Below are 25,475 nucleotides of genomic sequence, written 5' to 3' on the forward strand. Positions count from 1 at the left end.
GGAGCAGACTTGGGACCCTTTCTCAGAGGGAGCTGGTGGATGGCGGAGGAGGTGGTGGTGGTGGTGGTGGTGGTGCTTCTGCCGACCCACCCAGGAGCGATGGGGGCTGCTGGCCTCCGCGTGTCGCCTGTCGTGAGGTGGCTGGCCGAATGAGGGGGGGTGGCGGCTGGTTGAGCGACAGTCTGGGCTGGAGCAGGAAGCGCCCTTGCTGCAGGGGTGGGGGCTGGCGGTGCAGCGTGGGGGCCGTTGGGAGGGTAGGCCTCAGCAGGGGAGGGGGCTGGGAGAGTGCAGCCGCGGGGGGCCGAGGGGATGCTGGGAGGGGCAGCGGAGGGGGCGGTGGGGGTGGTGGGGGCTGCTGTTGCTGGGAGGAACAGGAGACTGAGGTGATCTGCACCTGCAACGACAGAAAAGCCGGCTGCTGTCAATGCTGCAGGAGCTCAGGTTGGGTTTGCGATGGGGCTGGGACAGGGGAGCAGACCCTCTCACCTCATCTTCTTCCTCGCTGCTCACTGGCGAAGAAGCATTGGGGCTCTTGTGGTCCTGGGGAGGGGAGCCCCCCCTGTAGCGGGGTTGGCCTCCCTCCCTCCTGCTCAGCCTCCCATTCCTGCAGCACCTCTTCCAGGTTGAAACGACGCCGGTAGCTGACAAAGAAAGTCTTCACCTGGGCCACGGTTTTGTTGCTGATCACCTCCGCAATGGCCTGGAAGTCTTTCCCGTACTTTCGGATGGCTGAACAGGGCAACAAAACAAAAGAATAAGAAGTGATTTTTGGGCCATCACCACCACTAACAACATGACACCCTGAGGCACATCCTCCATCTCAGGCGGCTGTAATGTTTGGAATGTGCCAGCAATATGAATGGCTTCCAGAGCGTATCCAGGCCCCAGCCTACTTGGCAGTGATGAAGCACAGGGACACAGTGTCCCTATGACAATTTGGTCCTGCTTGGAGGAGAGCCTACCTTGCTTCTTCCCCTGTGCGGTTTCACTTGCTCTACATCCTATCTCATGTCCCCACCAGGCTATCCCTCTTGCCATGCTTCGAAGGCTCACCTTGCACAGCTAGCAGCTGCTCATCTGTGGTCCAGCGTGAGTTAAACTTTATGTTGGTCTGCAAGAAAAAAAGGAGTGCATTTGAACCATGTATGCATCCCCTGCGAAATACAGAGGAATCTGGAAACCCTTACCAGGCCCCTGTACAGCCTCCTTCCTTCCTCCCTCCCTCCCCCCCCCCCCCCAAAACTCACACCTTGTGGTTGGTGGTGCAGTATTTGGTATAGACATGCACACTCACCTCAGGTGGCCTCAGTTTGTCTATCCCACCTTCTAGCACCTGTTTCATGCTGCTGTTGATCTGCTTGATGCTCTGTACCTAGCATAAACAAGAGGTGGAAATATCAGAAGCGGGTGGTATCTCCCCACCACCTCTTGCCTGGGACAGCAACTACTTGGAAGACGCAAAGGCCATTTCTCCCAAAGGACAGTTGCTTGTTTGCTGGGGTATGGAGAAGCAAGCAACAATTTGAGGTCAGGGACCAAGGAGACCAAGGGCTTAAGGTTCGCTAACCTGGCGCTTAAGGGAAACCAGCTGAGAGTCCAAGTGACGCAAGGTGAGGGCAGCCATGTCGGGGCTGGCGGATAGCCCAGCAATGTCTTCTTGGCTTAGGTACATGCCTTTGGGGGGTCGCCGGCGGGCACGCAGTGGGTGGTGTCGATACTGTGACAATTGTACTTCCTTCTTCACGGGTCCCGGTTTGCTGGTCAGTGGCTTCTGGTAAGTAGGCTGCAGGTAGAGAACAGAGCAAGTCACATCCAAGGGTCCCTCCTCGAATCACCATCACCCTTAATACATTAGTGTTGTATTCTCTTGCACCCTCCCTATTGTGAGATACTCGGATATTCCTTCCATGATGCTTCCCTAAAGAGTTGTATTGTTGCCTCGGTTATTACCAGGCTGATGAAGGCAGTCCCACCCAATCTCCTTGGCAGACAGTCATCCAAGGATAGTTTCTCTCAGTAGTTACCAGCCTCTTACAAGGGATAGAGCTTAAAGAGTGTTGTGGGCCTGCACTTAAAAATGTTCCACGGTTGCCTAATGGGGCAAGCGACAAACTGGATTCATTTTTAAGATGAAGGCTGAGATTTTTCAGAAGACTGAAATCGGAGACACCAGAATTCAGGATGGGACCAAACCGATTCCAACACCTTTTGTGACTTGAGCGTGGACTGCTTATTTCCACTCCTGGAAATAAGCTTCAGCTCTAGCCATCGGAAAAATTGGAACCATGTGTGTGTGTTCTAGCTCACCTGGCCTAGCCTCAGTTTGGGCTCCCTGGTGAACCATTCCCCCTTACCTCCTTCTTGGGATCCATGGCATCAAATTCCCCTTCACTAGTCTGCCGTCCTTCCTCCAGTTCATCATTACTGTAGGAGAAATGTAGCAGCTGTTACAAGTGCTTCTGCTCTAAGAGACATCTTTGTCCTGTTGCTTCGCCTGAATTGTTCCCCCTTTCTAGACTACAGGCTTACTTTCAGCATCTTTTAGGGTTCAGGGCTTTCTGCTTTCAGACCATCAATTCTTGTAATCTCACCATGAAAATAAGCTGGGCAGAAAATCCCATTTATTATTGCAAAATGCTGATCCTCAAAACCTCCACTGACACTGTTTTACACCCAAAGGTACCCTGGCTTCCAGTGCTGTTCTGCCACCTCTGCAACAAACACAAACCTCAAGCCCAGTTATCCCACATGCATCCATTTACGCTCAAGTCTGACCTGTCGTCCTTTTCTTTCTTGGTAAGCAGCTTGCGGGCTTGCCTATCCATCACGCTTGTCCTGCTCCGGGTTTTCTTCCAGGAGTAGTAATACTTCACCAAGCTTGGGATCAGTTTATCGGGGAGCTGCAGAGGTAACGTGGGAGAAATAGTGAATGGAAGAAGGTGACCAAAAGTTGAAGAAGAGGGCGACACATGGTAAGAAGACGATGTGGATTGTGACGGTGCTGAGTCTTCTTTGTATCCAGCGACAGGAGTTGCTGGACATGATGAATCAAAATAGGGGCCTGGTGCAAATCTCCCCATTCCCAGCGAAGGTAGCTCCCCATCCAAAGGAATGGGGGAAACTGATTTACAGAAAAATGACAAATGGTGGTGTAGCCAGCCCAAGACTTCTCGGAGTAGATATTTAAATTGGAGATGTGGGCTCTTCAATTTAGTTTCTGGGGTGGAGAGGAGGGCTTGAGCTAGTGATGAATTCCCCCTTCCCACCACTTTATTCTCACAAAAGATTTGGGGAGGAAAGATGTCATCTGTGGCTCATCTCTGTTCCTGTTTGTTTGAGAACAGGTCATAGTCGCAAGGAAGAGTGGGCCTAGGAAGCTCTACCTGTCAGCCAAGTACTGGGGCAAGGGATTTGTTAGGTACCAAAAGACACCAACCTGATACCAGTTCTGCATTAAAAGCACTCTTAAGGGGCAAATAGTCACCAGTGAAAAGGACGGTGCCAGGCCTTGGGCTCCATCAACTCATCAGGGAAAGTGATCCACGTACCATCTGCTGGATCCGAGCAAAGCTCTTGCCATGGAAGCTAAAGGCTTGCTCAAACAGGACCTTGTCCTCCACCGTCCATTCGTCAGGGAACGGGGTGAAGTTGGCCAAGTCAGCCAGGGACTTCTCCACGTCGTGTTTGTGCCATAGCAGCATCCCTAGAGCCTGTAGGGAAGAGAGAAAGGTGCAAACATGAGCAGGGCAAAGTCTGATGGGCCGATACTTTTAGAACTAAGAGCCAAGAATCTGCCAGGGTTGAAGCATGGTGAGCGAGTTTTTGTTTTTACCTGCTCTATGTTATAGCCGTGCTTCTCCTTGGCCATAGCAATGTATTTGTCCACTAGAGGGAAAAAGAGACAAACATCAGGTGCTGTGGGAGGGATAACAAGAGTTGAACAGGGATACTGCCATTCCTTCCCCTCGGTGGGTGGTTGGCTGCCTGGTTGTGGTCCATTGCTCTTCTGCAACATCCTGAAATATCCATGAGGCTCCTCCTGTGGTCAGGAGATGGGGAAATCCAAACCCTCCGCAGAAGCAGTGCCATCTTGGGAAGGATACAGACAGGCATAGCCTGGTTATCCAGTATACCAGATGTGGGAATGGTGCAACCCTCCCAATGTTGGTAGAATTTGAAAGGATGCCATATTGAGGATGAAGCAAGCTTGTTTTCTGCTGTTCCAGAGAATAGGACCTGGAACAATGGGTGCAAGCTACAAGAAAAGAAATTCCACCTCAACATTAGGAGGAACTTTGACAAAAAGCGCTGTTGGACAGTGGAAGATGCTCCTTTGGAGTCCTATTCTTTGAAGGTCTTTAAAGAGAGGCTGGAAGGCCATCTGTCTCCAGGGATGCTTTGATTGTGAGTTCCTGCATGGCAGAATGGGGCTGGACTGGATGGCCCTTGGGGTCTCCTCCAACTCTAAGATTTTATGATTCTGGTTCAAAGATACAGCTATATTAGTCTGTAGAATCAGTATGTATTGAGATCTTGTAGCTGCTTTGACACCAACTGAAATAAATAAGTTGGCATCAGGAGCTTTCGTAGACTTAAATCTAGTTCCTCAACAAATGCATCTTCTTTCATTTAGTCTCAAATCTGCTAGCAGCTCCCTCCTAATGTTCATTTGCAACTCCCAGGTTTCCCCACTGACAGCTGTGTTGGATACGGCTACTGGGTGTTGTAGTCCAACAACCTGTGGTATACATCAGGCTTATGCTTCGAGTAAACTATCTGAACACAAGGCCCTGAATAAATCCACATTTGGGAACAATGCCATGGGCGTGCCATATAAACATGACAAGTCTTTGGGCGCTAGCCCTGTGCCCTATGCTTCTTAATGACAGTGGGCCACGTTCTTTTCTCCTCCTTTCTCGAAAGTGACAGCTATCCCTTGGGGGAATGTGAGCCCTAACTTGGGGCCTTGCTTCATGAGCCCAGGAAGCGGCACTGTTCCCAGCCACCCTTTCCCCAGCCACCTCCACCAGCAGATTAATAACTTTGGAGCCAGAGGCAGCGCACTAGCCGCCCAGTAATTGCTTCTAGGAGTCCTGGGAGGGGGAAAGGGGGGAGCTGTCAGTCAGCTGAAGATGGAATGCATTTCCACACACACACCCCATCCCTCTTTTAGCAAGGCTGGTTCTTGGTTCCTTCTGGAACCAGTTTAGAAATTGGTCGGGAGGCCGAGAGGAGGCAGCTGGTGTACCCAAAGGGCAATATGGCTTGGAGGGAGAGAGCAATAGGGAGGGCAACCCAGAGCCCCTGCGCTGACCCTGGCTTTCTGCTCTTTCCACAGTCACAGGCCAGGGGAGAGAAGCGACTCACGTTTGGCATCAGAGACACAGTGATTTGGTGACCATACGAGCATCCCTTTCAGCTCCTTGTTGCTGTAGCGAGCCGGGCTCTCTGGATTGCAAAGAGGAGAAAAGAGGTTATCAGTACGCTCCCCTTAAGCACCCCTGCGTCACTCTTTGCTGCCCCCAAAAGCAAGAAGGTGAGGCAAGTGATTCAGAGGGGATACATGTCTGGGTTTGGTGCACATGCAAATGCTCCCCTTCCCAACTCATCCAAGTCAGCAGCCCTCTTCTGACAGCGGTGTCAGCCTTCACTCTTCCTTGCATCGCTGCTTTCCTGACTTGTGATGGTTCAGCCACCCCGGCTCTCACCTCGCCTGTGCCCTCCAATGTATCTCTGCACATTTATCTCCTTGAACAGACCTCCCCAAACACCATCGACCCCAAACCCAAAAGCAAATGGGTAGAGCCTCCAAGCCTTAACCTAGCAGCTGCCTTTTAGCAGAGGCTCCAAACAGGTAGAGGCTCCAAGTCTTAACCTAGCAGCTGCCTTTTAGTAGAGGAGATGGTGATAAGCATCAAAGACTCAGCAGGGGAAGGCAGCAACTCTGAGCATCAAGCTGCCGCTAGGTGGGAAAAGGAGGGTCAGAGAAGCCGCCTGACGCTCTGCTTGGGAAAACCCAGGGGTTGTATTTTTGGCAACCAATTCATTGGGCCTGTTCATTGTCGCTACATTGCTTAGCCCAGTCCATGCTTAGACTCATCTCCTCCCTTCCCTGCTGCCACCCTTCCCGACACACTCCCTTTACCTGGTTTGCACTCTGGGATCACAGCTTGATAATCCGCTCCCACACGGATCATGCTGTCTGCAAAGGAACAAAAAAGAAAAGAAAAAGAGGCTTGAAGGCCCTGATGCTCTGGGTGATGGATGCTCCAAAGCGCAAAGCCTGGCTTCCCAAGGGCTCTGGGTTGCAAGGAAAAAGAAGGAGAGTCTGCCACTCTGGACATCCCAGCCCTCCTCTGGTGCCTTAGGGAAATATAGTGGTGGCTCCTATGTATAGTGAAGGCCCAAAGAAATATATCATGGGCATGCAAGGAAGGGAACGAAGCACACCTCTATCTCTGAAATGGGGATGCCTCTATGTGAAGAAGGGAAAACATGTTTTGACCTGTATTTTTGAAATCAGCCCCAATTTTTGATGGTGTTTGCTCTACTTTGGAGTGCAGTTCATCTGTTTCTGGGTCCCCCTAATTCAACCCAAGGAAGAGCGAGATTTATTTGGCAAGGTCTCTCCCCTCCCCACAAAATATTAAGGGTATCAAATAAACTCTCAGTATGAACACAGTCTAGGGTGCCTGCCACCTTGAAGCAAAAGTCTCTTGGCGCTTGCCACTTGGGAACACTGCGAGAAGGAAGGAAGGAAACCTTCCCGAGTGGCACAGGCACCCTTTTTGCGGGAAGTTTGGCTAGCCTGACGCTCCCCCACACCCTGAGCTCCTGTTCCTAAAAAAGAAAGAAAGACAATCTACCCAACAGCTGCTGAGCGGCAGGCAAGCTCTGGAAACACTTAGCCAACGTCCTGCCAAGGAGCTCCTGAGCTTTCGCTTTCTGGCACAAGGGCCAAGAAACACATGCTGGGCTGGGGCTGAGTGTCTGCCGAAGGCTTCCATAACATCCATTTTGCTGGGATACACCCACACCAGGCTCTGCATGCGGAGGTGGAGGGGAGACAGAGGATGGAGGGTTGAGTGGTGATGGCCACCAAGGTTGGAAATTAGACCCAGAAAGAGGCTGCCGCTCTTTGGTTATCTCTAGTGGGTACCGCTTCTCCCCAGGGCTATATCTGACAGCAATAACCAAGGCAGTATCAAAGTGATGGTGAGATGCTGACAGAATCTTTTAAGAGTAGATGTCACTATCAATTGCCAAAGACCGCCCAGGTTGGAACCTAAATTTGGGAGGATGGGAGGCAAAATCAGGGAGCTCAGCAGGTCTATCTAGTATCCCAAATAGCTAGATATAGATAGCAGGTCTGTCTAGCATCACTCAATCCAGGTGCCCTGGCATTGTCTCATTGTTTTACGGAGTCAACTTTCTGGCAAAAACTCCTGCTAGCCAAATGGCCATGGTTCTTGCGCTCCAAGGGGAAAGACATGAAACGCATGGGGTACATTATCTTCTGTCCCAGTAGTACCTTTGGAGTGTGAGCGAATGGGCTGTGTTGGATACCTTTCCATAGTGGCTGATAGGTAGAAGAAATCTCCTGCCAGCCTAGGCGCCTAATGGCTGGCATTTCTAGACTCGAGAGCAGATGCTGAGCTGCAGGGTGCAGCCCATGGAAGTGTGGAGCCCTTTGGAGGGTTCTTTCCATGACTGCATCCTCAGGCAAACAAGGAAAAAAGGTGATCTCTTGTCTTAAAAGACAAGCCCAACAAAGCCAAGGTGAACAAAAAGCTTGAACAGAGTTCAGTGGAGAGAGAAGCAGAAAGGGGTGGAGGGGAAGACAATAAAACTGTGAGTTCAGACCAGAAAAAACAACTTCTTAGCTGTATGCTTGAATTGACTCCTTTGTTAACCTGGTGGAGAGGAGCAAAGGAAGGAGAAGGAAAGCTCATCACTTCATTATGGTCCTGCATCTGACTCCACAGGCCAAAGAGGTCAAGTGTGAGATGGAGACGGAAAGCATGAAGGCCACTTTCCCTAACTTGGCGGCCTCCAGGTGTGTCGGGCTGCGACTCCCCTCATTCCCAGATGGCATGGGCTTATTTGCCTGAGTAGTTAGGCCCCAAAATGGGACAATGCCAACAGTACTGCTGGCTGGAAAGCGATAGTCTACTGGAGGCCATTGAGGCAGGTGGCCTTAAGAGAAAGAAAAGACGCACTCAGCCAAGGTGCCCTGGTATTGTCTCATTGTTTTATCCAGAGATCCCGACCCATGGGCCATAAGCCTGGGCTGCTTTGGGAAGCCCAAGTTTTTAAATGTATTTTTTAAATAGCGACATCTCATTAAAGTGACCTTACAGAGCCAACTAACTCAATCTTTGGAAGCACTGTGTCACATCACTTGAGGGGGGTCCATATCACCTTTCTTGAACCACAGTGGCCTTTCTAAGCAGACCCTTAATGCTCTCCACTCTACCTCCAATGCTTTACAGACCCCATCCCCACTCCCATAAGTTACATGCTCTCCATAGATTGGGACTGGAGGCGCTCTAGAAAGATCATTTTTTGCTCAACTGCTTTTTCTCTCCATTGCATCCCAGTACAGGAGGAGACCCTTGTGGAGCCAGATCTCTTTTGCCGCCGCCACAACCATCCTGGGGCCCAGATCTCCCTCCTGCAACTCTTAGCCTGTGGCCAGCAGAGGGCAAGGTGAGTCCAAGCAAGGCCTTTCCCCTTCTTTGAGAAAGAGGCGAACTGGGGCCATTGGTGTCATGAGCCCAATGGCCTCATGTCCAGCCCAGAGAGGTCCCTTGTTGCCAAACTCTTTGTTCCATCACAATGCTGCACTGTGGACTCCCAACCTTCTTCTCAACTGGGGCTATCTGAGACCTTCAACCCAACATTCACTGGTTCACATCCTCCTAACCCCCTTTGAGCCCAATAAGGTCTCCCACTTCTCCAAACTCTTTATGGGCAGACGGCACAAAAGCCCTGCTTGGCTTACCATGGGAGTGTTCCTCTTCACTGCTGTCATCTTCTGAGGTCTGATGGGTCCCATTGCTGGTGGACTTGGACCTGCTTCTGGACAGGATCCCTGACTTTTCCATTACGGAAGGCATCTTCCAAGTCCCAGAAGGCCACCGGGATGATGGCTTTTCCTTCCCAGCTTTTGCACTTCTTTGAAGGAAGCTGGAAAGGCTTAGGTGGCTTTCACATGTATTCCACCCACACTCTTTCCTCTCACCTCCTGCCCCTCTAACCTCTCACCTTAAAATATTAAATGGAGGTAATTTGTAAAATCCATTTGGGGGAGGGAAGGTAAAGAGTTAAATGCAAATTGTCAGCAGAGGGGCAGAGGACCACAGTGCAGGTTTTCTCCTTTCCCATTCAGACATGTTCCCTCTCACTCCAAAGTTGCTGTAAAACTTCCTTGAAATGGGTCTGGGGAGGGAAGAGCAACTCTTGGGGCTGGAGTTAGGAAGGAGATGCACTCTGAGAGAATGAGAGAGCTCTTAGCACCTGGGAGGGAGAGGAAGAACCCATCAAGGGAACTTCTCAAGCCAGCTCCCAGATGTCTCTACTCTGCAAAGAGAAGGAAGGGCGAAGGGGAGGATAGCACCATAAGACCCTAGGAAGACTTCAAAGAGGCAGGAGTCCTTTTGATCCTTAAAAAAAGTCTGTGGTCCCCTAGCAAGGGCAGTCCTCTTCTCCAGAGATGCAGCAACTTGTGCAAAGGCTGTTTTTTTTCCTCTCCAGAACAGAGAAGAACCAGTGGGAGAGCCTCAGTCCATGCTTGCCAGGCAGTTGAAGGAAAAGTTGCAGAAGGAGGATTATTTGCAGGCGCTGCTGTCTCCTGCTGCCGCCGCCACCTCCACCACCACCATCCCTTTCTCCCTCCCTCTCACACAATGAGTCTGTAGCTGCTTTTGCTCCTGCTGCTGCTCCTGCTGCTGCTGTGAGAAAGTAGTTCCAGTCCTCTCTGCCTTAGCACCTCCCTTCAGACCCTTCCGCCCGCTTGCACATCTGGCCAGAGGAGGCACACAGGGGCAAGAGGCGTGCAAGAAAGGGGAGGGCGGAGGCCAGATGTGCTGGGCAGCAAGGGAAAGAAAGGTCAGGGGAAGGGGTGCCCTGGTCCTTTCTGGAAGCAGGACTTACCCCTCTCCTTTTAAGAAAGGGCTTCCCATCTCTTCCACAGAGCGAAGGATGGGGAAAGTCTGCTCCCCTTGTTGCAGCCGCTAAAAAGATGCTCATGTTCAATTCCCAGCAGGAGACGCGTGGGAAGGTCTCTCTTTCCACCCGCCATGGCTTCTGCTTCTAATCTGGTTTCTCTCACTTTCTCCCCGTCCAGAAGGAAGGCGCTGTTTGGAAGAAGCATAAAACAGTGAGATGTTAACCCAACTAGAAAAGCCACCCAAGGTTCCCCAAACGTCAGCAAGCTGTCCTTTCGGTTTGCCGTGCAGAACGTTCATTGTTAGGAATAGAGGAATGCTCCCTAAGTGAACTAGAAAGCAAGTGAACTAGAAAGCAATCCCACCACTGGACATAGTTGCTGGTGGGTTTTTCAGGCTATGCGGCTGTGTTCTGGAAGAGTTTTTTGCCGGGATCAGATACCAGTCACAGATGCTGTCAAAACGTCAGGAACAAACTCTTCCAGAACACGGCTACATAGCCCAAAAAACTATGGATCCCGGCCATAGTTCCACAGTGGACACAGTGAAAACTGTTATCAAGAAACATCTCTTAAAACCTATTCTGCAAAAAGGTACTCTGATAATATATCGTAAATATAAGTCAACCTCATGTATAAGTCGAGGGCAGGATTTGGGGGCAAAATGATGGATTTGGATATAACCCTTGGATAAGTCAAGGGTAAAATTTAGGGACATACAACAAAGGATCTAAAGGAGGAAGCAAAGGAAAACAATGCCAAAAAAACCTACAAAATTATGGTAGACATAAATGTTTTGGCTCAGACTAAAGGCTGGATGGAAGAGAGAGTAAAGGGAGGTCAGTGCTTCCAGGACAGATTGCACTCTTGCCTTTCACCAGGGGATGGTTCCCTTTTTAATACGAGTTAAAGTATAGTATTTACAGTGACCTGTGGATAAGTCGACCTAGGTTTTGGGGGCCAATTTTCTGACTAAGATTTCTAGACTTATACAGTACTCTGGTTTCTCTTCAGATCATATAAATCTTTCTTTGAATATTCTCAAACTGTGGGGGCTTGAATCCGTGGATAAAGAATCCATGGCTATGAAGGGTCGGCTGTATTTCAATATAAATCGAATAGCATTGTTCTTTTCAACACATGGCATTTTCTTCCATTCATCCTCCTATTCTGTCCATAGGCAATGACACTTCTTTGGAAGACACATCTACAAGAAGAGGCCCGTTTCATTGTTTGCACGGCCACAGTCCTTCCATGTGGCAAAACTTGGATTCAGAGATGTCCCTGAGGAACACAGACCAAAGGCTGGTGTGGGATCCTTTCCACCGTGGCACCTCACTTGGTAAGTCCTGGATTTATCTAGCTCTGCCGCCTCCCTTCATATTCTCTAACATGTAGAGCTCTGTTTTGTCCACCCAATTACCAGCCGCTAACCCAATAATTTGTACTGTATTTTCCCCAACACAACTCAGTCTGCCTCTTTCGGTCATCCAGAAGCTCCTCTCCATTTCCCAACCCTGCCTCAGACAACCCCAGTAGATTAGGACGCAAATTCACTTTGCTTTCCCCTCTGACTTTTCCCTTTTGGTGGTTTCTAGTGTCCCCTTATTCTGCTTCACAAATACCAGCCTCTCTGCTCCTTGTCATTTTACTCGCAATAGGGCTCGCCACGGGAATAGGCTACTAGCCCCCTTGGCAGCCAGAGGGATCGAATCAAAATAAATCTCGATTTGATACCGCATGGCTTGAGCCGAGGATGAGTTTTAAGCAGCCTTGTAAAACAATGGCTGGGTGAGGGTTGGCAGTGGGCAATGGTGAGCAAAACAAGGCCTGGGTGCAAAAGCCGGGGATAAGAGAGAGGTGGCAGGAGAAGAACAATAGCTTCTTGCCTGGCTCTCCTGTTTGGAGGGGGAGGAAGGAGAGGGCTGGGATTTCTTTGGGGAATTCTGTTCACAGAGTCTTTGTAGAAGCCTCTTTGATGTCAAAGATGAGGGTCTTAGGCTGCCTTCCAGCCATGTTGTCCAGTGGAGGTGATGGGGGGCCAGTGGGGGGGGGAGGGGTGGGGGGGGGGGAGAGGCTGATCCGGCCGGAAAGGGGGGGATTTTGGGCGCTGAGACCATCCGCCTTCTCTCACTTGGGAGTCTTGTTTGTTTCCTGGTCAATTAGCTGGAATGGAATGCAAGGGTCAGATGGTGTTATCCCAGGGCCCTTTCTGCCAATGAGGGCAGTTACTCTGGAACTGAGCCCTGGGTCAGGGGCTGGCACCTCTTCCAGCGCCATTGTGGCACTCGGTTTCCATTATTCATATTTCATGGAGGCCTTCTCCCTCGGCCACCACCACTGCCATCCCCCCCCCCGCTCCCTTGCGCCTGGAGGAATGGGCAGGAGTTCCTGCCTGATTGATCATCCTATAGGGAGCTGCAGTCCATCAGCCAGAGGAAGCATTGCAGGCTTCTCCTTCTCTCTCTTCCTTGCACAAAGGAGGGGGAAGTGAGCGGCATGACATGGGCGTGGAGGGGGGCTGATGGGGGAGCCATGGCGGAGGAGAGGTAGGAGCCAGCAACTTTGGTCTTCCACAGGGACATTGCTGTTACACCCTGATGGAGATCAGAGGCTCACATTTTCCCAAGTCCACCTGGAGGTGAAGTAAAAGGCTTTCGTGGCCAGCATCCATAGATTTTTGTGGGTTTTTCAGACTGTGTGTCCATGTTCCAGAAGAGTTTATTCAGAGAAGATGCCAGGTACAGACACTGGCAAAACGTCAGGAATAAACTCTTCTGGAACATGGACACTTAACCCAAAAAACCCACCTGGAGGGGTTGCTGGTCAACTCTGAGGAGGGTCTGTCTCCTTCTGAGCACAATAAAATGTTCCCAGAGTGCATCTGTGACATTGCCTAGAGACTGACCCAGTGGCTGCAAACGCTGAAATGTGAAAAAACTATGGAGCTTCCGTTGTATACACACTCAGGGCACTTGGGGAAAGTGATCTCTCTCGCAGCTTGGCAAACCTAACACCGCTGGTGCCTTCATCCTTCGTGGCAGCTTAGCTTTGCTAGCGTGAGCACAAGACAGGGGGAGAAAAGCATGATATTTCTGACTGAACTGTGCTGGGAGGAGGCATTTTGCAAGCTAAATCCTTTAGGGACAGGCAGCCATGGAAGGGAGTTTTTCTCCTGCACCATCTTAGAAAACAACATGATCCTGTGAGTGGAATGACATGCCACCGCAAAGGGCATGAGAAAGAAAGCTGGCCAAGAGGAGCAAACTGATCAACCAGGAAATTGAAATGGAGAAATAAAATTTCCAGGGGCCACTAACCAAACCCATGCTTTCTTTCTGTCATATATAAATACATAAGTCCATACATACATGCACACACACGCACACCAGACGCAGAGCTACCTGCTACACCTAGGTAGGCACATAACAAAGAAAGCAAGGCAATTCTCTACCCATACTTTCTCTCCAGATCGAGTTATTTTTCTGAAACACATCCTTCCCCTGTTCATTCATCTAACTGTCCCTCTCTCCTCCTTTCAGAGGCACATCCTTTAAAAAAAGCCCCTCCGCAAAATGAGCAGTGATACCTCTACCCCTGTCGGAGTTACTCATAGGATAACACTTGCATATGCAGACTGGGCTACTATTGCCCAAAGCTTGCTTGCCTGAGAGGGGACAGACTCTTTCCACCTTTATTCCTTCCCATTCCTTTCTGCTTTTCTATCCCTGCCCCCACCCTGCCTTCCCACTGGAGCTGGGCAAAGCCATGGCATTGTCTAACCAAGACACCTGCTTGCTTGCTTGCCTTCCCCCCCCTTCTGTGCGTGTCTGTGCATGTGGACATGTGCGTGTACACTGACACCCAACAGATATGTAAATGGAAACAGGCCTGTAAAAATGGATGCACGAAGGAGAACGGTTACAAGGCGAGGGAAGAAAAGCAGCCAGCTAGGGAGGTTTTCCTTCTGGCAAGTGTTCCTGTTCTCTTTGCAGAGGCAAGGGAGCCCAATGTTTGGATGTCAGGGTGAATAGCGATGGGGGCGGGGGGACAAGGGGTCCCCGCAGGACCTGCAACACAAAAGCAAAGGGTGAGTCGGGTCTGATTCCCACACACGCCACATCTTCTGATTCTCCCCTGGACTTCTGCCTCTCCCAGCCCTTTGCTTTATTTGAGTGACTTGCTGGGGGCAGGGTGGAGTGCCAGGCGGGACATCTGCCACGCTGCCAGGTGTGCCAGCCAAGCAGTATGTGTATCTTCTCTTTAGTTTTTATATCACAGACTCAAGATGGATGCAGATGGATGTCAAGACAAAAAAAAAAGCACCAGTATGCTGGGGTTGCTTTCGAAGGCTATCTGTATGCCCGAGAGCTCTGCAATATTTGTCTGCAGTTGTTTTGTTTAGACAGCGTATAAAGGCTTGTGTGGTTTAATGGTTTGAATATTGAAGGCCAGGGTTCAACTCACAGCTCAGCCATGGAAACCTAGAGCAAATCACACTCTCTCAGCCTCAGGGGAAGGCAATGGCAAACTTCCTCTGAAGAAATCTTGGCAAGAAAAGCCCAGGATAGGTTCACCTTAGGGTCGCCATAAGTCAGAAAGGACTTGAAGGCACACAACAACAGCAACAACAACAACAACATGATAAAGGTAACACAAACCCCTTGGCCTTTTGAGTTGGTCAAGACACAGCAGTAGTTCAAGGCTCTCATCACCTACTCTGCAATGGCGACAGGCCAGAAGATTTGGAGGGGAAGCAAAGAAAGCTAAAAAGAGACCCACAACCGCCAGCAGGATGGCTTGCACCGCCAGTAATGGGCAAAGACAGCCCAGCAGACCCTTCCTAGCTCAATGCCCTGCTCCTAGTTTGGCCTCCATGTTGGCACAAGTGCCAGAAATGCCAGCTCTCTTCTCAGAGCAGCATGGTTTGCAGCATGCTCCGTGAACTGTCTTTTGCCATGGCTCCTTTAAGACACTGTCCTTTCTTCTCGGCATCAACACCAGCCAGCTTTATTTGAGGCAAGCCAGGATGCTGCCCAGTTGCCACCACCATGATCAGAAAAGCAGACTGGCCTGGGTTTGCCCCTTGATTTGAAGTGGATGGATTATGATGCAAGATATGACAAACCTCTCCAACGGGAAAAGCAAAACAGAATTTTCTGTTCCAGAATGGGAGGCATTGTTTCAAAAGAGGCCTAAAAGAGAAGAGGCTTAATGTGTATTGCTGTGCAGACATACACGAAATACAAATTGGGTTACGATTGCACATCAGGCTGCAAACTTTGGAATTTTGAACAACTTTTAAATTGTTGTTGTTGTTGTTGTTATTATTATTATTATTAACATGGAATATCTTAATTCTGCCTGATAGCAGAACGCTGTGCAGCTCACAAGGCTTGCAAGCTCCTGATGGAAACCAAGAGGCATCCCTGCATGAAAGGGCATCATGTTGTCTTGCATTTTTCCTTTGGGTCAACACAGGAACAGCTGCCATTTTGAGCAACCAGTTGCCCAAGGGGGGGGGGAACCCGTGCGTGTGTATTTCTCTCCGTGAACCTGGGCAAGCCTGTGCCTTTTCTCTCCTCCTCCGAAGCTCCATTTCTGGGGATTTTCCTCTCTGCTTTCTTAAGCCTCAAACTATAATCAGGCTCCTAAATTTAGACCCAACAAGTGGCCTGCCCGGTCCTTTCACCGCATGGGAGGCCATTTAGGGCTACTGTGTGTCAGAGAGGCCTTCATCCCTCTATGAAGCCTGGAAAAGATGCTGTCCATGTGGCCCCCCCCCCCCCCCAGTCTTCTCAGTGTCTTTTCCCTGTGGCATTGTCGCATCCCCAGGATGTGCAGCAGGGAGAGTGTGCATGCGTTACACATGCATGCTTACATGCCAAATGGGCTCTGACTACTCAAGACTGCCTGCTTTCACCATGGAGAAGCTGAACATCAAAGGAAGGGGGAAGCTGATGCAAAGGCGAGTGCGAGCTCTGCACAGACCCAGCCGTTTTCCATCCTGCTGAAAATTAAAGGACCCGATTGCCCTTCAGGGAGAGCTCCTGGCCTATAGCTTTGCCCAAAGCAGAGGGGAGAGGAAGGGCCTGATTGGGGTCACGTACACACTCCCCTTGCCTCACTAGACACAGACACAGACATGCACAGAAGGGTACTGTCTTCCACCTCCATGCAGAAGCACAGCCATGCTCACTCAGGTCCAGTCACACTCCGCATCCTCTGTGCGCACAAAGAGCCTTCCCTGCACATTGTCATACACTCTCTCCATTATCCCAGCACCCTATCTGTCCACATTCTCTGCTGCCTGCTATCACATTCATCGTCCCTCATTCTGCTCACAGAATCATAAGAGTTGGAAGAGACCCCCCATCCCGTCCAACCCCCTGCCATGCGGGAAGACACTTATCCCCATTTTAGCTTCTGTGACTAGCTAGTAGTACAGGAATCCATCAGCGATACCTTTATTGGCCAACTGAAATGCATGATATACTTGTTGCAAGCTTTCAATGATGGTAGGATTGCATAATCCAGTGAATCAGGAGGATATGCTGCTGGTAGCATTGCTACTCATAGAGTTTCCCAAGTCAGCCAGCCTGTGGGGGCTGTATCGATAGAGGTATAGTGTCTAGATTGAGGGAAGTAATAGTGCCACTGTATTCTGCTCTGGTCAGGCCCCACCTGGAATACTGTGTCCAGTTCTGGGTGCCACAATTCAAAAAGGATGTGGAGAAACTGGAGTGTGTCCAATGGAGGGCAACTGAAATGGTGATGGGTCTGGAAACCATGTCCTATGAGGAACATCTTAGGGAGCTGGAGATGTTTAGCCTAGAGAAGAGAAGGTTAAGAGGTGATATGATAGCCCTGTTTAAGTATTTGAAGGGATGTCATATTGAGGCGGGAACAAGCTTGTTTTCTGCTGCTCCAGAGACTAAGATACAGAACAATGGAAGCTACAGGAAAAGAGATTCCAGCTCAACATTTCCTGACAGTAAGAGCTGTTCGACAGTGGAAAACGCTGCCATGGAGTGTGGTTGAGTCTCCATCATTGGAGCTTTTTAAACCGAGGCTGGATGGCCATCTGTTGGAGATGTTTTGATGGGTGAGTTGCTTCATGGCAGAATGGGGTTGGACTAGATGTCCCTTGGAGTCTCTTCCAACTCTAAGATTCTGTGTATCCCTGCATGGCAGAATGGGGTTGGACTGGATAGCCGTTGGGGGTCCCTTCCAACTCTATGATTCCACTCCCACTGTGTTTTTAATTTCACGCTGACCCTCTATGGCGTCCCAGGTGCCAGGGCAGCAGACCCTTCACTTCAGCACCTTCTCATCCTGGAGAGAGAATTCAAAGATATAGTTTGTCTGTATAATCAGTATATAGGGAGAGATCTTGTAGCAGCGCTGAGACTAACTGAAAGCAAGAAGGTGCCAGCATGAGCTTTCCTAGGCTAAAGTCTACTCCCTCCGATGCTTTTTTCATCATGGAGGCTCTGGGAAAGGGGAGCCTTTGGATGGCGGTTACATTCACAACAAAAGACGCCCCTGTCTCTGCCCTGCAACACCTGTCTCTGGTGGTGGACAAAGGCCTGGCAAACCCAAGTTTACTTTTGCACTCCTCTGCCTCTTCTCCACTGTGGTTCCTTCCCTTCCTCTTCCCTCCACTTCAGACCTCCCCCAGCTCCATTCTCCTTCCCTGCACCCAGCTCCACCCCAACACAAAGAGGGGGGTAAATTCAGGAGAGACAGGCTCACTCTTTTGTGCAGCCACACAAAGAACAAGGACTGGAAGCAGATGCCATCTGCTCCCTGCAACCTGACAGTCTTAAAGAGACAGACACTTTGCCCCTCCTTCCCCCTGCCCTGCTGCCAGAAGGAAAAAGGAGGAAAGGGAGAGAAGGAAGGAAGGAAGGAAGGCTAGTGCTGGGTGGCAACAGAGAAGAGGAAAATAACAAGTTCCCCCTTTGCACCCTCAAATCCTAAGACCACTAGGGAGACCGTCCAAGGTGTTTGCATTCATTAAGGAAAAGGGAAGACGCTCCTCAATTTGCCTGTCAGTTTGAACACCTAAAAACATATAGGGGTAGCCATGTTGGCCATATAGCAAATCCAATAACATCCAAACAATGATACCTTCAGTTTTTTGTGGGTTTGTTGGGCTATGTGGCCATGTTCTAGAAGAGTTTATTCCTGACGTTTTGCCGGCATCTCTAAATGCATTCTCTGAAAATGCCAACCACAGCTGCCAGCGAAACGTCAGGAATAAACTTTTCTAGAACATGGCCACATAGCCCAAAAAACCCAGACTATGGATGCCGGCCATGAAAGCCTTTGACTTCACATCTAGGGGTAGCTGTGTTGGCCATATAACAAATCCAGTAACATCCAAACAATGATCCCTTTGTTGGGCCAACCCAAATGCACCATTACATGTTTGAGCACCTGTCACTTTGGCCTCTGGCGTTTACCTGCCTGTGTCTCTGCCCTATTGGTGCCACGAAGAGAGGGCTAAATTTAAAGATATAGCCATGTTAGTCTGTAAAACCAGTATGCAGAGAGATCTTGTAGCACCTTTGAGATGAACTGAAAGAAAGAAGTTGGCAGCATAAGCTTTCATAGACTTCAGCCTACTTCCTCAGATGCTTTTGGTGGAGTGGAAGCCAGAGACAGTCATATATATGCCACTGGTATGTGAGAATGCCAATCCAAATTCAAAATCCTTCAAGGAGGGCAGCCAAAGATGACTCCCTGCCCAAGCAGCCATCCTTGCAACTGCGACGCATAATTTAGAAACCATGCTTTATGAGGAGAGATCTTGTAGCAACCTTTGAGACTAACTGAAAGAAAGAAATTGGCAGCATGGGCTTTCGGAGACTTTCGTCTACTTCCTCAGATGCATTTACTTACGTGCATTTGCTCATATGACTTATGAGGAGAGACTTGGAGAGCTGGTTGTGTTTAGCCTGGAGAAGAGACGGTTAAGAGGTGATATGAGAGTCCTGTTTAAGTATTTGAAGGGATGCCATGTTGGAGATGGAACAAGCTTGTTTTTCTGCTGCTCTAGAGAATAGGGCCCGGAGCAATGGATGCAAGCTACAGGAAAAGAGGTTCCATATCAACATTGGGAGAAACTTCCTGGCAATAAGAGCTGTTTGACAGTGGAAGATGCTGCCTTGGAATATAGTGGAGTCTCCTTCTTTGGAGGTCTTTAAGCAGAGGCTGGATGGCCATCTATCGGAGGTGCTTGGACTGTGAGTTCCTGCATGGCAGAATGGGGTTGGATTGGATGGCCCTTGGGTTCTCTTCCAACTCTATGATTCTATGAACTTTACTCGCTGCCAGGTTGGAGTGGAGGAGAGCCTCAGAGCTGTGCATGCATCCAAATTTCATTGTACACACCTTGAATGCAGGCTCGCTGCTGCACTATTTCATATGATTCTACGCATTCCCCATACTGTCTGCAGAGCCCAGTAGCTGGAGTGTTCATCCACTCACCCAACCACCCTTTGCAACGCAAACCTTGCCCTTGGGTTCCCTGAGGGTAGGAAGGCAGGCAAAGCCCTTTGCCCTGGTGCTTGAGGGGTTAAGCTTTCAGCAGTGGCAGCTGTGCCTTCAGTCAAGCTGTGCCAAGCCATCCTCTCTTGCTTGCTCTAGGCATGGCGGGAGTGACGGGGAAAAAGCTATGATCCAAGCTGCCATTCCCTCTGGCCATGTCCATTCAGGCTGGCCAAGGCTGGATGGAGCATCCAACTGGCACAAAACCCAAACCCAGAGCATCCTGGGAAGGAGAATCCCAGAGCAAGGATCTGAAAGCTGAAGTGCTTTGGGGGAGTGGAGCAACAGAGGCGGCACATTGTGCTCAGAGTAACCACCATCTCCCTATTCCTTCTTGTTTTTGCTAGGAGAAGGACACAGGAGCTTCTCTCTAGCAGGCTGGGAAAGGAGCCAAGGTGGTGAAATGCACCTCCTCTCCTCCTGCCTCCGTCACCTTGGCCTTTCCCCTGGAGACTGGATACATGAGCTGCTTGTGGAAGGAACCTCTTGTATTTGCAGCCTCTGCCACCGCCTCCACCTCTTGCCACCAGCAGCTAAGGAAGGGATACCTGCCTCTCCTGAGCTGATTTGTCATCCACAAAGCAGGAGCTGCAAACCAAAATAGTACCACTGCGACCTCCTGCAAAAGAACAAGCACAACAAAATAAAGGCAGGGATGCATTTGCAGCAATGTAAATGGTTGAAGAAGTGATAGTCACTATTTCTTTACACAGACATACCTCAACACACACAAAGGCTGAGACATTTTCTGTTAGCAAGAAGATACCATTTTGACTTCCTAAGGTGAGAGATACAATGTGAGTGGTGCAACTTTTGTGCATTCTGTGAAGATGCTAGGCACAGATGCTGGCGAAACGTCAGGAATAAACTCTTCTAGAACATGGCCACATAGCCTAAAAAACCCACAAAAAACTATGGATGCCGGCCATGAAAGCCTTCGACTTCACCTGTATTGGGCGCTTTGTGTCCATGCACATTTAATCTTAGCTTTCCCTTTTATTATTTATGTTTGCTCATATACCATCGTGACCTCCTGCAAAAAAACAACCACAAAATAAAGGCCACTGGAAAGGAGGGATGCGGGTTTTGAAAAAGAAGATGATGATGCTGCACTAACATCTAGGTGGTAGCATGGATCATCAGCCTTGCCTTTTCTTTTACTGTGTTGTTATCCACCCTCAAGAAGACCTCAGTCCATGGTGAAACATCTCCAAGTTAATATGGGCCTCGGTGGGAGAAAAAATGAGGGATTTGGGAGAGGAAAGCCCACCCATGAGATAAGATTGTGTTAGTTAGCGTGTGGCTTCAAGGGTGCATCTACACTCTGCAAATAATGCAGTTTGATGGCACTTCAATTGCCATGGCTCCACCCTATAGAATCCTGGGATTTTTTAGTTTTATGAGGCACCAGACTCCTCTCTGTTGTGTGCTTTCACGTTGTTTTCAACTTACGGTGACCTTTCATGGGGTTTTCTTGGCAAGATTTGTTCAGAGTAGGTTTGTCATTGCCTTCCCATGAGGCTGAGAGAGTGTGACTTGCCGAAAGTCACCCAATGGGTTTACATGCATGGCATAGCGATTTGAGCGTTGGACTGTGACTATGACTCTGAAGTTCTTTCTTGTTGTTAACTGCCCTCAAGTCGGTTTTGACTCCTGGCAACCCTGTGGCTGAGACATCTCCAAGACCCCCTTATCCTCCACTGCTCTGCTCAGGTCCTGCAAATTCATACCCATGACATCTTGAATAGAGTCCATCCATCTTACATGCAGCCTTCCTCTCTTTCTGCTTCCCTCCACCTTTCCTAGCATTAATGTTTTTTCCCAATTAGTTTTGCTGTCTCATGATGTGGGCAAAGTACAACAGCCTCAGTCTGGTCATCTTGGCTTCCAGGGAGATTTCTGGTTTGATCTCCTCTAGGACCCATTTGTTTGACTTCTTGGCTGTCCAGGACAGTACTCTTCTCCAGCACCACATTTTGAATAAATAGAATCCCTTCCTATCCGCTTTCTTAACTGTCCGGCTCTCGCATGACTGTTTGCTAGAGTTCAGAATATGATCCTATGATTTATATTCCACACTTTCTGTATCCCTCATACAGTTGGCCCTCTGTATCCACAGATTCCTTATCCACGGATTCAAGCATCCACGGCTTGAAAATATTTGAAAAATATATAAATTCCCAAACGCAAACCTTGATTTTCCCATTTTATATAAGGGGCACCGTTTTTACTATGTCATTGTATTTAATGGGACTTGTGCATCCATGGCTTTTGGTATCCACAGGGGTCTTGGAACCAAACCCATTGTGATAGTGATGTGCCATAAGGGGCTGTTATGAAGGTAAATAAGAAAAAGCCATGGCCCTTTGAACTGGCAAATGTGAGAAGGTGGATTTGTTCTCACTGGATCCCCAACACATTGCTTTTTCGATCCACTCAGACCCATTTAATCTGTAGAGATCCTCCCATCTCAAGGTGAACAGGCGTCTACCTTTTCCTGGACCTCTCCTACTTTTCAACCTTCTGTCCAGGAGGAATTCCAAAAATGTCCTCCATTTTGAGCATGACTATGAAGCGTGATTTTACATGTATATTTTATATTGGAACAAAATAATACCAAGGGCAGTGATTCACAACTGCCAAAGCGTGAAGAATCTGAGATCTGTAGCTCTTGACAGAGGAAGAGCTACAGCCATAAATGTAAAATGTGGCTCCAAGGTTTGGAGGGACAGAGCAAAGAGGAGCTGGAGCTCTGTTCACTCCTAGAAAAGAAGTGGGAGAGTCAAGGTTGTGACTTCCCAGCTGTGAAGGAAGGTTTAAGTGTATGGAATGGCACAAGAGCATTAAAACTAAAATGTTGTGTGTTGAGGTATTACCAGGATGAGGATGACACCCAGTTTATTCTCACTTCCATCATGCGCAGAGGGGGGTATAGATGTTCTGGTTCAGCACTTGGTCATGCCAGTGCAAGATTAAGAACAGATTCAGTTCAAACAAGATGAAGAGGTAACATTTATAGATGTTTTGTCCTCCTGAGTTAGTGGAATGGTTTGCACTTCCCTTAGAGAACAAATCTGCAGTTTGGAAGATGAGGGACGAGGAATTATCAAGTGTGTCCAGTACTCTATATACACATGTATAAGTCTAGAAATTTTATGAAAAAGAATTGACACAAAAAACTTGGGTTGACTTAGCCACGGGTCAATGAAAGTACTGCAGTTTAACTCCCCTGTGGAAGGTAAGAGCTTAATCCCTCCTTGGAGCACCTAAATCTCTCTACATACCAATTCTGCAGACTAACACGGCTATATCTTTGGATTCATCCATTTAGGGTTAGCACAGCTATGCCTGCTGGAATGTTGTCAGTTCTTTTGCTTCGTCCTTTACATTCTTTATTCCATGCCCCATTTACTCTGGACTTATCCACAGCTCATCTCAAAATCTATAATTCTGGCCCCAACACCTGCCTTCGACTTATACATGAGGTTGACTTATAGTCAGGTATATACAACCAATGGAAATAAATAAATGAGAGTGGACAGTGGAAGACACTCCCTCAGAGGGTGGCGGAGTCTCCTTCTTTGGAGGTTTTTAAACAGGGGCTGGATGGCCATCTGCCTGGGGTTATTATTATTGCTTTGGTTGCGTATTTCTGCAGGGCAGAATAGGGTTGTATCAGATGGCGCTTGAGTTCTCTTCCAACTCTGTGGTTCTAGAGGCTCAAGCAGTCTCTGGTTCAAAGTTGTGACTTTGCCTGAGTGGAGACAGCTTGGCCACAGATACCAACACTCTGGAAAACTTCATGTTGGACACCACACTGGGTTGTGTTGGTCCTGTATTTAGAAACATACAAGAAACTGGTGACTTAGGGGCTGTACAGACTGCTTCTAAGGGGTGGCTTGCAGCCAACTCTTTCTTTGCCAGATCAGGGCCACAGCAACCGCATGCCGCAGCCCCGCTCTGAGCTTTCCACAGCGCAAAAAGGAGCCACAAGAAATGCTCCTTTCTACATCATGGAAAGGGCACCATAGACACCAACAACTTCTTTGCATTCCTTTGGCATTGTGTCATCTGGATGCAGCGCCAGAGGAGCGCCGTGATGCCGCCTGTCGTGTGGTGGGGTGCGCAGTGATACACTGGCATAGGGCCGAGTCAGGGCATGCGTTGTGTGGATGCTACACCCCTATTCTGCTCCCATGCCAGCCTTTGATGCCGGTCTATACAGCCCCCAAGTCCACCTGGATTGAGCTTTTTACTGTATCATGACATTCCTTTGTTAGCAGGATTGGATCACGGTTAATTTCCAGGTTCCATTGAAAATATCAGTCTTAACCTTTAGAGCTCTTCAACCAGGTTCCCAGAAAGATGACCAGATTTTAAAACCTCTTCCCCCCAACTGTGAGGAAGATAGCTGTTAGAAAGAGGGACTTCTTGGCGGTTTCACCCTGGCTGCAGAATCGCTTCCCATTAATCAAGCTTTCTTTATAGCATTTTCTTGACTGGCAAAGAGCTTAAAAAGAACGTGGCATTAAAGCAAAAAGTCTCTCACAATAGTCTCAATGGCCAATTTGATTTGCCTTTCCTTTGTTAGGAAGAAAAGGGATTAAATGCTATATATATATATATATTTTGCTTTTATGTTGCATGCATGTTAACAGATTTTAAATGTGTTTTTAAGGTGTTATTTGGTTTGGCTTTGATTTTCCCTGTGAGTTGTGCGTAGAGCCCATGAGCAGCCGTACAAATTCAGGAAAGTCACAGACAAAGGAAAGGAAACAATAGCCTGAAGGCCTGAGGCATTTATCGGAGGTGTTCAGTCTGCTCCCTCCCATACATACATGAAGTAATAATGCTGAAGAAGGTTAGAATAGGACCTTAGAATGAAAAGGCTGCCGTTCTGGACCAAGAAGCAGACTATGGCTGTTCGTTTCAATCAATCAGAGAATAGTATGAAAGACTTGGGCAGGAATTCTTCAGAAGGGAAGCATTTTGATCACTTTCACATGTGCAGGTATACATACACACAGTTAGCAAAGAGATGCATTAGCATGGAAGTACTATTCCGTCTTTATAAAGAGGAATGCATCCCTTTCAGTGTGGATGCTAAAGTAAATCAGAGACGCTGCTAAGTCAGAATGGAGAAGCAAGGATGAATGATCAGGGTTGCATGAAGTTTAGCCTTCTCATCTCATTTCCTCGGAGGATGTTTTGAGCCTCTACCTCCCTCTCATGTTTCCTCTTTGAATAGGTTTGCTTCAGTACCAGCAGATGAATCTGAAGCCATGCTGCTGGCAGAACTACGGGGAGATCTCACAGATGCGCATGGGCTTTCTGATGTCCAGTCCTTTAGACAGGTAGGGTTGTTTCTTCCTTCTTAAATTACACTAGAAGGAGGACGGCAGAAAGACAGTGAATTCCATTTCGTGGCTCAGCACATGCTCAGAAACACCCTCTACCTTGATTCGAAATCCATTTTCGTTCCCATTGCTGCTCTATGACTTTGCTGGACCTTCAAGTTCTGGTTTTTAAAAACTCCAAAACAACGGAGCCCTACAACCTACAAGCAAGATTGTATGGAAGAGCATACCATGATTTTTGGGGGTTGCTGTTTTTTACAGGTCTTCTTAAGCCCTTTTTAACAATGCGCATCTCCAATAAAAAGAGTTGTTGGAAGAAGAACCCATGCATGGGTCTGTTTTTTCTGTAGGTCCTCAGCTACTAACTTCTATCATGATGACAGACATGTGAATGG

The 25,475-nt window shown here is 48.7% G+C and overlaps 1 protein-coding gene and 1 long non-coding RNA gene across 4 annotated transcripts; one reads left to right on the top strand and one right to left on the bottom strand.

Moving 5' to 3' along the window:
• RCOR2 (REST corepressor 2) lies at positions 1-9,362 on the bottom strand. Its single transcript, XM_042439154.1, is given in 13 exon segments — positions 1-394; positions 487-574; positions 576-729; positions 1,054-1,111; positions 1,295-1,372; positions 1,568-1,783; positions 2,355-2,424; positions 2,776-2,900; positions 3,549-3,710; positions 3,833-3,885; positions 5,368-5,448; positions 6,146-6,202; positions 9,005-9,362. Coding segments are annotated over 13 exon segments (1,629 nt in total). The 5' UTR covers positions 9,120-9,362; the 3' UTR covers positions 1-22.
• Positions 1,755-25,475, top strand: LOC121915184. Of its 3 annotated transcripts, XR_006100663.1 has the most exons (5): positions 1,755-2,972; positions 5,339-5,536; positions 8,606-8,709; positions 11,349-11,510; positions 24,972-25,475. It is a non-coding gene; the product is annotated as an uncharacterized LOC121915184 (long non-coding RNA). The 3 variants fall into 3 exon arrangements; XR_006100662.1 differs by lacking the exons at positions 1,755-2,972; positions 5,339-5,536 and having other exon boundaries at positions 5,552-8,709; XR_006100664.1 differs by lacking the exons at positions 1,755-2,972; positions 5,339-5,536; positions 24,972-25,475 and adding an exon at positions 20,071-21,103 and having other exon boundaries at positions 5,552-8,709.

The sequence above is a fragment of the Sceloporus undulatus genome, chromosome 9, assembly GCF_019175285.1.
Source record: "Sceloporus undulatus isolate JIND9_A2432 ecotype Alabama chromosome 9, SceUnd_v1.1, whole genome shotgun sequence".
NCBI lineage: Eukaryota > Metazoa > Chordata > Lepidosauria > Squamata > Phrynosomatidae > Sceloporus > Sceloporus undulatus.